At 43.1% G+C, this 13,771-nt stretch overlaps 1 protein-coding gene across 2 annotated transcripts; it reads left to right on the top strand.

The window, feature by feature from the left end:
- Nucleotides 1-278: 278 nt before the first annotated feature.
- Nucleotides 279-12,912, top strand: LOC137915013 (testican-3-like). Of its 2 annotated transcripts, XM_068758493.1 has the most exons (11): nucleotides 279-407; nucleotides 5,880-5,888; nucleotides 6,019-6,058; nucleotides 7,662-7,770; nucleotides 8,641-8,749; nucleotides 8,885-8,993; nucleotides 9,303-9,416; nucleotides 9,518-9,739; nucleotides 10,362-10,424; nucleotides 10,561-10,698; nucleotides 10,899-12,912. In XM_068758493.1, the coding sequence occupies exons 1-11, from the start codon at nucleotides 279-281 to the stop codon at nucleotides 11,054-11,056; spliced, it is 1,200 nt and encodes a 399-aa protein (XP_068614594.1). In that variant the 3' UTR covers nucleotides 11,057-12,912. The 2 variants fall into 2 exon arrangements, with proteins under 2 accessions (XP_068614594.1, XP_068614593.1); XM_068758492.1 differs by lacking the exon at nucleotides 5,880-5,888.
- Nucleotides 12,913-13,771: the final 859 nt, after the last annotated feature.

Raw genomic sequence — 13,771 nt, 5'->3', positions numbered from 1 at the left:
GACGGTCGGCGCGGATAGGGCGAGAGAGAGAGAGAGAGAGAGAGGCAGCGATAGAGGGTGGGAGAGAGAGAGAGGGCTGCTCTCACTAGTGACAGAAAGCAGCGGGAGCGCACAGTCCGTGGAGCCGTTGATGCGACAAGGTAGGGATGGAAAAACAACAACAACAACAACAACCTCGGCATCCTGATATCCAGACGCGCAGCTCTCCTCGCGGATGTGATGCGTGCTGAGCTGCAGGCTGATCAGATGTCCTCTCTGTTGTGGTTCTGTGTCCGCAGATGCTGCGCGTCTCCTTGCTGTGCGTGTGCGTGTGCGCCTTCGCCTTTGGACGCGTCTCCGCTCGCTCCGACAGCGGCAATTTTTTGGATGACAAGTGGCTGGCGGGGAGATGGGATAAATTCAGAGACGTAAGTCATATTTGTGGCCGGTACTATCACTGTCGCCCCTCCCCTCATGATCTAATTGACCCCCCCAACCCCCCCTCCGAGCCTAGCCCCGTATAGCTACGCTCATTGGTTTGCGATCATGCGCTCCTCGTTTTCTGGTCGTGTCCAGGCGACGCGTCACAGGCCCTCCGTGTGTCGGTCCATCGTCTGCCAGTAAACGAACAGGGGGCGACCCCGTCCTGTGATGATGGGAGCATTTGCTTAGCAGAGATCGCTAAATGGCCTCCGCGATACACAAAGGCACGACGACAGGCAGTAATACACGCGCGGTGCGCGCAGGTGTGAGGCAGCAGGGTCTCCCAGCCGGGAGGCCTGTGGGATCTTTTTTTTAGATGAATAAAATAGCAGAAAATAAGTAGCCATTCAAGCCAGCCAGGATAATACAATACTGCTTTAACCTCTAATACAATGTGTGTGTGTGTAATATGGAGCGTATGCGTCCCATAGTATCACAACAAAAGCACATGCCCCACCGGTGAAGATGGTTTGCAGCGAAAACGACAAAGTAGAGCACGTTGATCTTATAAATACACTGAGTCACGGTGGGAATGAGACTATTACGCGCGCATCTCGAGCAAAGGAGCAGCGATTGCGCTTCAGCATATTTACTTCAATCCGAATATTTTCCACAAAGCAGCTCCTGACTGTTCGTCATAAAAGGTAGTTTAAATAAAATAGATGTAAAGTTATTATCTGGTATCAGCTTTCTCTGAGTTGTGCTCCCTTTTTACAGTTTCATACTGTATTTTGTATATTGGCAGTAAATACTTTGTGTTTTGTTGGTAAATCACTGTATTTTTTAGAGTCTCTAAACCAGATTTGAATCAAGGTACTGCAGAGTGTAAGTATGAACACTTTGGTATAGCAAACTAAATTTGATATTTAAATGTAACCTCTGTACCGGTACTGATATGTGTCTAACATGTCCCACTGAGCCCAATCAACAGCAATGGGAGCTGCTGCGTGACGGATCGCCACAATTGTGCCTTTATATCCAGCATTACAGTGGAAGCTGGCAATTATTTTTTTATTTAACTCTTACTTCAAATAGAGCAGCTGAGAGATTTATTTTTTTTAATTGTCGGTTTAGGTATATATTGTAGTTTTATTCATTGACACCTATGTTATGTATACCTGAGTACAAAAGTCAAATAAAAAGACGCCTCAGTCAGATTGAAGCTCAGTCGAGCGTCTTATAGCTTGATTAAAAATATACTTGGTTTCATTTTCGAGAGTGTGTTTGAAGTGCAGGATCAATGATTTCATTTGAGAGGACTTCTATTTTATTGTGACGGTTATTGCTAATTTCAGTGTTTAACCATCAGGCCTTATTGCCCCTATTCAAGAGTAACATCTATATCTCATGCTGAAAACTCTTAGGCATGAGCTTTTTAGTAAAAATAAATCCTATGTTTATAATTGCCCGACCCTTGTAGATATTACATTTGTCCAAGCGTGATGTATTCACTACTCCACCCTATGGTAATTACTGCCTTATGATAGTAATAGAATCTGACGTAAAGGTTTTAGAATAGCAATGCAGGTTTCAGGTGGAGTGTATTTGTCAGAAGCGCATTGTGCCTCTAACCACAGATTGTTCTACATGCAGAACTACACAGGCAGAACTGATTTGTACATGCTAGCACTTGCATTTACAGACAGATAGACACACACACCTGCGCACACACGCATGTATGCACACACATATGAGAAACAGGTTTTCTGTTATGGGGGGGGCTGTGCTTTGCTGCGGAACAGTGGAGGAAATACACTTCAATCACATCAACAAGTCTTTCTACCATTTACTGCACATCCTGGAGGTATTTTCTTTTGAGTTGGATCCCTTGATTCTTTTTTGATGTCGGAGAGAGGCATGAAAGCAGCAGCATTCCCTTTCAACTATACATGCAAGTGCTAATTTTATTAAATGCACGCTTTCCTATTCAACACTTAAAAGGATTTTTCCATCTCTCACATTATTCCCTCCGATTTAAAATTCAAGCGAGCCAACTCATCTGCCCAGGTGGACGCACACGTGACACACCTTAGGTCCAACTGTCTAGCAGGATTGGGATTATGCAAATCGGTTTTGTGGACCGAAAGGCCGGCGATGCCATTGGCCGTGTGTTCCTATTTGAGATATAGAGTGAGAGAAACACGTTGATAGCGGCTTGATAGACATGGCAGACCTCAGGGAGTAGCAGGGTAATGAGCGTTGAAAGGAAGATGACAGTGAGTGGACTGCATAGCGGTGAATTTAAGGTTATTCACGTTTGTATTTTAACCTTGAGGCTCAAGCATTAGAGGTAGATGTGGAGCACGAGGCATTATCTGCTCTGAATGCATGTGACTTTCATTTCCTGCTTTAGTGCCGTGTCCCAGATAGACCGTGGCACTGTACGTTCTTTCACACCGGAACGGCGCGTATCCGCGAAGCATTCGAAAGGAATTCAGCTAAATTGAAAAACAAATATTGACATGGAGTTTATTTCTCACTTTACGCTTGTCTAGTGGAGTTGTATCGACATTACATGAAATATCACGTTTGCTCTCACACTTTTGCATTTATGCTTATAATTATTAATTGGACAATTTCAGGAAATTTTCAGGTTACATCTCAAGGGTCCATTTAGGAAATCTGCAACTGGTTTAGTTTTTTCTTTTTTTCCAGCCATGCATAAACTGCACTTCCTCTGATAGGATCACATAAAGATAGCTGGTTACTTTACTCTCATGCAAACTGCTAGTGGTATCTCAATCCTGCAGGGACCCCCCCCCCCCACACACACACACACACTTTTCATAATTTAACGTTTAACAGCTGCTGCGATACACCTACTTTTTTTTTCTTTTTAATGAATGTACTATTCTGTGCCAAAACCTTTTTTTACTGTGATTTAAATAGTATATTTTGGCCATGTACTACCACTTTTGATCTTTCAGCACGAATCATAAGTGAGTCTCCTGCTAAGTGCACTTGGAAGGGTCTTGGCCACTTATTTACTTTAAATCCTGCCAGGGTGGCTGGAGAGGCTCGGGGCCGCCTGTGGTGCTCTGATGTCATCTCGGGGGTTTTTAGGCACTTGCGCTCCGAGTACTGGACCTTGGTTTTTACTCACCACTGCCAAAAGATTAGAGGAGGAAAATTTAACAATGGATGGACAAACACAACAAATACATGAATGACGTTAAGGAATAGGAACACATTTATTTCTTGTTGATCTCATGAGACCAGATTAAACATTTCCTCCTCTGTTCTCTTCAAATCATATCTCTTCCTCCCTGTGTGTTTTTTGCCGTGCACGTCCGTCCTACGCTGTTTGTGTTTTGGAGGGTGAATGATGTAGGGGAGGTGCAAAGCTTGAGGCCTTTTCCACTTCAAAGCACCTCAATGTGTGTGTTTCCCTACACTTCTGCTAGCATGCGTGCGACAAGCTTGAGCAGGACAAGTAGAGGGGAAAAGTGCACGTATTTCTCCTGTTAGAAGTTCGGGTGAAGGCAAGGAAGACATTAGGACAAAGGAACTGGGGGGTGACACATTTTGTCAGAGGCAAAACATACCGTATTGACGAGGACTTATTCTGTAGACGGAGAGAAAAACAAACAAAATGAATATGCAAATGACATATTATGGGCTAGTAACTAGCAGAGCCAAATGTGCACATGGTTCTGTCTCTATTTGTGGACAAGACAGGGAAAAAAAAGATTGCTATAACCGCACGTGGGGAGAGAAGAATAGAGGTGGAATTGGAAACAGAGAGGTAAATTTAAAATGTGCTATTTTTGGCAGACACTTCAAATCTTTTGTGTTGCTTTTGGAAAGTGGGCGGCTGGTTACATGTGGGTTTTCATGCTGGTCAGAACACACAGTACAAGTACACAACTGAGCACGTAGACACATTCTCACACATAGAGTTCACAATTCGCCTCCACAGTTCTGACCATCGGCGACACCCAGAAGCAGCTTATGGTAGTCCAGGTGTGGCTATGACTGATGGTAGATTTCAGCCGAACCACTGAACCGGTTTGTCTATTATTTGAAACATGTAGAATTGACAATTATTGATCCACCGATGAAAAATCCTGCAGATTCCACACCTTTATGAAAAACATTCACATGCCTGCGTCTCTAAAAACAAACTGTGCCACTGTATTGACATTTTAATTGGATACACCATAAATCTGTGACTGATTTTGTATCATTCGTTAAGGCGATGATTGAATCGTGGACTGAATTCAGCTGAATCATTAAGATAATGATGCACACCTTCAATTGCACACTTTTTCAATACGTCCTAATTAATAGCAGCTTAATAACTGATGCTATGGTCATAATTGATTTCTCTGTCGACTATACATGATCATATATAACGCAATGCCCGCAGATTACTATAATAAAATAAATGAGCAAATGTGGGCGTCGGAGGTGATTCTGCATACAGCATACGCCTTTGACAGCATACGGTGTCAAAGGCGTTTCACTGCCTTTGACACCGATTGGTCGAGATTATCACAACATAGGTTTGCGCAAACCAACAAGACAGGCTCTAATTGGCCGGATAAGACACTCTGATCTCTGTGCAATCACGCTCTGGGATTTATGTTGATGAGATGCCGCTCCAATTTCTCTTTCTTCCTATTTATTCTGAGAATGAAATGAGTCACACACACACACACACAGAGAGAGAAAGAGTGATATGATGATGATTGACCCACCAGTAAACTATTAATATAATTAATTAATAGATTACTGCACTATGGAGGTAAATTGATTATCTGTCAAAGCAGGGCTACCCCGGTCTTCTATGTCCCAAATGTTCCATACCGAACATGCATGGTATGTTCTATCCCCATCTCCTCAGTTCATTCTCACACTGGGTGTGCAGGGTCCCTAAATGTGTGCATATTATAATTGGATTCTTCGATTTGCTTGCTTTTGCATTTCACGGCACGTTTGAACCCTTTTGAACGATTTTGCTGACATTCCGATATTACAGTATAAATCGGGCTTTTGCCAATAGCTGAAGCATATCTGGGTCTTTGGACACCGATTGTTGTTGAGACAGTTTAATTGTGCATGGCATTTAGTTTCAGAGTAGCTTGTGCCACTCAGTTAGATTGTGGAGACAAAAAAAAACAGTGATGACAAGGTGACAACCACGGAGGTTCACTGTCTGCATGACAGTACGCTTTTAATTGTGCAGGAAAAGTGTGTAAATAGTTTAATATTAAATCCTTACTAAAGTTCTCATGTTCATAAATCATGGCGGTGAGCTGCCGAAGCATCAATATTACATTGTCTTAAAAAATGTTTTCTCCAGTGCTGTGCTTCGTGTTGTTTTGGTGCTGTGTTGCTGTTTCATTCTGCCAATTCTCCTAAAAAAGAAAAATAATCCAAAATGAATTCTCTCTCCTTAATGCTTTCTCACAAAGGAAGTGGAGGTTTGTATGCTTAATATGTATAAAGTCATTCACATCATTTACACGTCTTGCACCAGTTATGGATTATATACTCCTAGATGTCATTTTGAATGCTATTTGTCATGACTTTTATCGGTTAAACCTGTTTCAGGAGCCTGGAACATGGACTCTGACCAAGCCCTTTGATCAAGGTGGGTGAGAATAAGAACTTCTAGTACTGTTGACTGTCAGAAACAAAAAAACTATCAAACAAGCAAAAACAACAACTACAAAAACAGGACAGCAGATAAATATTTTTATATACTCCATGATCGTGGATTGTATCTTTAAATGTAATGTTTTGTTTACAGGAAATGTGCAATTGAAACATTTACTCTGCATAATGCATACCTGCTTTAGAACAATGATGAACAGCCAAACCGCTTCGTCACGATTTCGTCTCTTCCCTGAAACACGGAAGCATTTTGCGACCAGTCAGCTCCATGACTCATGATGGCTCTGTGGAAATAGTGCAGGAAAGGATGGTGAACGTCTCACTAGTGAAAACCGTCATTAGGCAAATGTTGACATTCAACGAGTTATTAGTGTACACACACATATATGCTCGTGCATGAGTTGCTATTTCCATGCTATCCCCATCTTCTCACTGCAATGGCAGTTGATTTATGCAGCTTAACGCTACTGCATCTCCTTATTGTCATTGTAGTAATAGAACGTTATAAGGTCGTACGTGCATCCTCGCACAGCAGGATGATATCATCACTTTCACTCTCACTTATTGCAGGATCCTCAAACACACTCACATACTGTACCTGCAGCCACACACACACCCACTGACATGTCGGGGGAAACAATAACATTAGACAGTGCGTTGGAGGATGGCGGCAGGATAATCTGCCAAAGCTGCTCAGGGATTACTGTAAGGATCTTTTAGAGCAGAGGTCATTCACACACTGTTCTGGGATCAGCCTTAGTTTTGAGGCACCTACGGCGCATAGAAAGAGCACACATGAGACCGGCTGATTTAAGATCAGAGGAGGCTTCTGTAACAAGTTCCATCTGTTTTTAGCTGCAAGGGTACTTAACAGTATTACAAGTACAGCGTCAGAGACACATCGACAGGACACTGTGCTCTGGCTGCATGGAATCAACTCTCGCACACACACACACACACACAGAGAGAGAGAGAGCAAGATCTGACATATAGCTGCACAGTTTGAATCTGTAAACATATTTATAGTACCGGTAAGCAAATGTTTTGAGCAGGTATCATTGACTTCAGGATTTTAAAGAACAATAGGAAATGTTGCCTCCAACAGCATTTACTGTGGTTACAACACTTGACAATACTTGTACGGTAAAATGTTTGGAAAAAAGTATTGGATTGTGTAAACACAAAATGCCAGTTTGAGTAAAAAAAAAATACTTAAAATTACGCACATCATTACATGCCGCTATTGAGAGCTAACAGCTGACTTAATGCTTCTGACAACGGCCCATTCAGGTGATGGTTATTGAGCAGCGCCGTTAGAACTGGGCGTGTCCAGGTCCAGCTGCAACCAGTTATTAAATCTGCTCATTCTCTTTAGCTTCATAAGGGCCAGGCACCGTTTAGGTAAAGGATCACGCTTTTGCCTTATGAAATAAAATGATCATTAAAAACATTTAAAGCGTTTTGTGTTTACTCAGCTTCACCCTCGTTTTAAGTAATGCGTCCAACGGCGCAGCCAAAAAGTCACCTGAATATATAGGATGCCAAAGGCTTCTAATGCTGTCTCCGTTTTGTCTTCTAAGGCCTTGATCCAGCCAAAGACCCCTGTCTTAAGATCAAATGCAGTCGCCACAAGGTGTGCGTGGCTGAGGATTATAAGACTGCCTCTTGTGTAAGTCAGAGGAGAGTTAGGTAAGAAAATACACACTCCATCACACACACACACATGTGCACACAAAGCACGTTTGTTTTTGTTTTTTGCTGTCTTAAAGAGCTGTAAGGTTTCAAAACTGAACCTACAGTTTAAAATGTGAGCAACCATTTTGAAAACATCATGCTGCAACACAAGGCTAGCGTCTCTGCCTCTTTTGTGACTGTTGTGTTACATTACTTTTTTATTTCAATGCCACCCCCCCCCCCCCCCTCATTGGGACCGCCTTACACCCGACACAAAGTCCTGCCAAGTGAAATGAAAGGGCTTTGTATGTGTTTATGTGTGTGTGTGTGAGTGTGTGTCTGTTTGGGACGCTGCAGCCAGGACGGAAGACAGTAACGCCACATTGACCTCATTTTGCATTCAACAACGCAATTACCATTACACAGTGTGAGCACATCAAAAAACAATAATTCCTAAATCCTAATCCTTGTATTATTTCTGAAATTGATGTTAGAACAAGGAAATGGATTGCAGATAAAAATGCTTTGGAAAACATTTGTTTTGAACGATGCTGGAAGGATGAACGGTGCATGATGATTCAGAACTCACAAAGCACTCATTGGACATTGGATTTACACCATCTACATCAGGGGTGTCAAACTCATTTTCTCCGAGGGCATTTTCTCAGCATTATGGCTTCCCTCAAAGGGCCAGTTGTAACGGTAACAGTTTAAATGTAACTAAATGTAATGTAATGTAAATGAAACGTAACTACTGCTTTACTGGAATCTCAGTTAGACCAAGACCCATCTTCTGATTTTTTTTTCCATCAAGAGCCATGCGGCAGTTTGTGTGTGTGTGTGTGTGTGTCTGTGTGAAGTAATTACTCTGAATTTACTCTCTAGTTTTAAAGATGCCAATTTGTACCAGAGTCCAGGGTCAAAGTGCAAACCCTGCCCTGTGGTCCACCCCTCCCCAGTGTGTGGAACCGACGGCCACGCCTATTCCTCCAAGGTAGCCGACCTGTGCAAACAGCCGCTTGATCTCTCGCTCGTATTAGACAGCTGTGTATACGCGTGCTCCACTTGGTCTTATGAGTGAAGTATCCTGAGTCAACGTCCTCTTCTTCCTCATCCCTTCACCCTTCAGTGTAAGTTAGAGTACCATGCGTGCATCGCAGGAAAGAAGATAGCTGTGAAGTGTCCTGGCCTGTGTCCTTGTCCCGCTCAGCTTGAAAAGAGCTCTGCAGAGCAGAAAGGTACGAGGGTCCACACTTGACTCCACATTGCAAGCTAGAATACATGGCAGAATAAACTGTAAATGCCCCTTGGATAAAAAAAAAAAGTATTTGATGGTGTCAAAGCCTCTGTTAATGCCCTCTCCGGGCAAGTTAAAGCCCATCTGCCCTGCTAAAGTATCGTTTTTGCATGATACTGAATGTTTGGGGCAGCTGTGCTATAGCTGACTCCCAACTTCTCACCTTCGCAAGGGAGTAGGTGGGGAGGGGGGAGGGGGGCATTAAAGAATCAATTTCTCATCATTAATCATTAGTGTTATTGCTCCTTAGTGTGTAGTGAGTCAGACCTGAAGGAGGTGGTGAGTCGTCTGAGAGATTGGTTCAGAGTGCTGCATGAGAATGGCAACCACAAGAGAGTGAAGATCCAGAAGCCAGAGAAGAACAGTGAGTCACGCGGCACAAACACCAAGCAGTGCTTCGCTCATGATCGCAGCCGTTGTCGCCCCCCGGCCGCACGTCACATGGTTTAACCCTTCGCCCGGCAGAATTTGAGGTTGGGGCGTCACCGATTTGTAAGGACCCCCTGGGTTGGATGTTCTCCCGACTGGACACAAACTTTGACCTCCAGCTGGACCAATCGGAGATCAAGAGCCTCTACCTGGACAGGAATGAGCCGTGCTCCGATGCATTCTTCAAATCGTGCGACAAACGTGTCGACAGAGTAATCACCAGCTCTGAGTGGTGCACGTGCTTCCAGAGGTACACAGGTATGTTGTCTCCCTGCACTCACATGCAAATGCTAATACTTAAGATTGCATTCACACCTGTGTGGACATAGAAACACAGATGCCAGTATGTTTTTCTTTCCTGTGCAATGAGGGAATATTTCCAGTATATACTCCAAATAAATTGTCATTTAAAAATTGGAACACTTGGCTTCTTTTATAAGATTTTTCTACATTTCCCAAAACTCAGCAGCAACTGAGAGCATTGTGTTATTATAGCCGATGCTATGACAACTGGACCATATTCAATAAACCACTTTTTTTTTCTTGTATTCTTGTATTATCTAAAGATAAATAATTCCCAGTTGGTCACATATTTTATTTTTGCCTTTACATTCAAACACTAGTGTTCTGGAAAAAAAAGAAAAAAAAAATAACAACATTGAAATGCCATTGTATTTTATGGACAAAAAGAAAGTGCACCCGAGTGTATGGAACTCCACTTATAAAAGCAACGACAGCAGGATGACAAGCATCACGACAAGAGGAAAAAGTACAGAAGGCAGTGAAGCAAAGCTCTCACGAACAGATGCATCCCCCAAAAAATGTAGCCTTCTGCAGTTTTTCTTCCGCAGTCACCAGAGTCCTTGTCTCTCCTTTTCAGATTCTCCTTGTAAAGCAGAGCTGTCTGGCATCAACAAAAAGCAAGCAGGGAAAAAGCTGCTCGGTGAGACAAAGACTCTTGCTCTCTCTCTCTCTCTCTGTCTCTCGTAGACAAAAGCGCACCCAGAAGTTTCGCTGTGTACACACAAGCATTGTGCCATCTTTATTTATTCTGTGTGCCTCCGTGTTCTGGATGACAGGTCAGTATCTGCCATCCTGTGATGAAGGCGGTTACTACAGATCCCACCAGTGCCACAGCAGCAGTGGCCAGTGCTGGTGCGTGGATCGCTATGGCAACGAGGTGACCGGCTCACGCACCCACGGCCCGGCAAACTGCGGTAGGCCAACCTCTTGGGAGGATACGGGCGCTTGGTCTGTGCTTCCGCGAGAAAATACAGAATTTGGTTGCAGCGAATGAGAAAACAACTTGTTTACTCAGATATCAGTGTCATTTTGGATTTTATATTTATAATTCTGAATTTGCAGATGTGAAAGTGCCACAAACATGCTCGTAAGATTCGCTTTATTCTCTTCCTAGGCGTGATTTTGGAATCCTCCGGGGACCCGGGCAGCGGGGACTTGCTGCTCACCGACGACAACGAAGATTCCTTTGTCCTCCGCGACCGGGCCAATATGGATGATGAGGACGACGAAGATGAAGAGGAGGATGACGTCAATGACGAATATCTGTCATAATTGTTCAAAAGAAAAGAAAAAAGAAAAAAAGAGAAAACTGTTTGGTCAAACTGCACGTTTCTAGGCGACTCCCCTGGCAGATACTTCATCGTTGTAACCGCCTGCGGACTGCTCTGCGTATTGTTCGTCCATTAGTAAGAAAAAAAATACTCCTGGCAAATGTTTATGATTTATCTTCCGATAGAATATGATTGGTTATTGCCACGTGTTGACTTATGTGTCGGCCGGCCAGAGAACAAGACAAGGACCAATTGACAACCGGGGGGGAGTTGGTCACTTGTGCAAAGACCTCTCCCTTCATTGGACGGTCCACATCTTCTCGTAGTCCTGTCTTTGTGCAGCACTCTGATGCCTGAGGCACAAAATTAAAGAAATCCTGCCACCTTTTTATCCCTTATCAAGCGTTCCCGTGTATAGGTGGGATGTTGGTGATTTAGATAAGAGACTATTGCACTCTGTAGGTTTCTTTTCATCTTAAAATGTTTTTTTTTTTTTGGTAAATGTGACTGTAACTGTGTGGAAAAACAAGGTACCGGTAAGTGTTAGACATACCGGTACTTCATTACATGCTAGCTGCGTCCTTTGAGACACAGTTTGAGTCACAATCATCTCCGAGGCTCGGCGACAGGGAGCCACAGATTAATGCTTCTCCAGCGGTGTCGAGAGGGGGAATATTGTTTTGAATCTATTTTTCTAATCCATTGTTGGTAGATGGAAAGGATTCTGGCGTAGCAGGTCGATGATGTGATGTCGTTTCAGAAGCAGAGGGGAAGCCTTCGCTGATCTCTTGAAGCAGGTGGAACGATGGTTTTGCTACCCCTAATACATCAATGAGCTCAAAGAAACCCTCGTCTCAGCTCACACCGGAGCCTTTTACTAGTAGAGTTTGATGCTTTCAATTTTCAAGACAAGGTTTTATTTGGATTTGAGGTCATTTGAGCGCACAGGTGTGATGGAATAAATAGCCGGCACGGTTAATGAAACTACGCAGGAGAGAAGACGTGTTTGAAACATCTGGCAGGGGGATAAAGTGCATGGCGTGTCTTTCACTGGTGAAGACAGATGACGGGAACTGTGGGAGAAACGTGCTGGCTGGGCCGAATGAAGCTCGTCTTTGCGTTGAATAAGAGTGGTTTGGTGTCAAGATACTTGATTCGAGTTGGGTTTTGGTATGTGTGTTTTAGGTCTCTTAATATGGTGTTTAATGGCCCATGTCTTTGACTTGTTAATATAGGTTCGCTAGAATGTAGAGAAGCACAGATATAGTTATCAGTTACAGCTTAAAAAGCAAAGTTAAAATGGTTTATACTGCATATTAGTACATTGGCTAGAGGAAGCCTTGGTTTAGACAGCTTTATACCGTTTCATCATCTTACACTGTTTTATTTTACGGCTTGATTTGTATCTAATCTGCTGTAACAATTTATAGCGTAATATCTGTCGATGTTCAAAGATGAATCTAATCCCAGATTTGTGCATTCTTTATAAACTCTGTGGTGGGATTTGGTGGGCGCTTGTAGTTTTTCGGTTATTTATCTCCCTCATTGTCAATCAAACGTCTGTTGAGATTCCACGTTGAAACCTGAAAAGTGCCATTCAGCTGTCTTTTTGTTTCTGCTTTTTCTCTCCCCTCGCTCCTTTTTCAATTGCAATTTCAATCCACTTCACGAACTGGAGAACATTTCATTCTGAAAGTGCGATGAGATGCAAATACTTTGGGTGACCTCAGACACTTTAGCCGCACTCAGCCAATCACACTGTCATCTCAGCTCTGATAAGCTTTTAAAGGTGATGATACAGATGCATTTTTACAGTGTGTTGTATGATTTGCGGAAATAAAAGTTATATTGACCAACGTTTGCTTGACTGCACAGTCGTGAGTGTTATATATGACTGCACATGCCAACCCCCCCCCCCCCCCCCCCCCTCCATGTGCTCATGTAGAGATAAAGGTGGAAGCTGAGCGCTTGTTCGGCTGATGGTGGTCGGGAATGACACGCTACCTGTTTCAAGGCAATGTTCTCAATGTAGGAAAGTTGCTGCATTATGCAGGTGAATATTATATCAACCCACACTGTGCATGCATGTATGCACATGCAAACGCACACACACACACACACACACAATATAAAATAGCACAGGATAAAGGCATGTTCATTGACCTGAAAAAGTCTTACTTCCCTTTTCTTTAGACATCCAGCCAGAATAAGCAATGTGATAGGAAATGAAACAATATCCAAATCTTGATCTGTGTGTGTGTGTCAGCTTCTTCAGACAGGGAAGTGAATCTTGTTTTTATTTTCACACACCACTTCCCTCCATGTGCTGACCATAGAAATGTGCAGATGTACCAGCTCATTTCCACACAGCTCTCTCCGTTTGAAAGTGTCCCACCATAAAAGGTGATCTGCCAGCGCTTAGGGAGACGCTATGGCTTCACACTAATGGGAAATGCCTCGGCTTGCAGGAAGCACTTATGATGTGCAGAAAGCAGGTTTCCTGGATAAGAAACATTCTGTGACGTGGGTTTACTTTATCGCTTCCCCTGTTCTGCTGTGCAATGAGCAGTCGTGCAAGTCAGACATCACCTGCTACATTTGTGTGATTGTTTCTGGCATTTTCAATTTCAGTCCAGTCCAGTACTCAATAAAAAGATGCCCACACTGATTTAATTCTCCTGTATTTAATATATATATATATATATATAAAACTCTT

Source organism: Brachionichthys hirsutus, unplaced genomic scaffold (assembly GCF_040956055.1).
Source record: "Brachionichthys hirsutus isolate HB-005 unplaced genomic scaffold, CSIRO-AGI_Bhir_v1 contig_244, whole genome shotgun sequence".
NCBI classification, from domain to species: Eukaryota; Metazoa; Chordata; class Actinopteri; order Lophiiformes; family Brachionichthyidae; genus Brachionichthys; species Brachionichthys hirsutus.
Note: the sequence above shows the minus strand (reverse complement) of the source record. Positions and strands in the feature narration are given on the sequence as shown.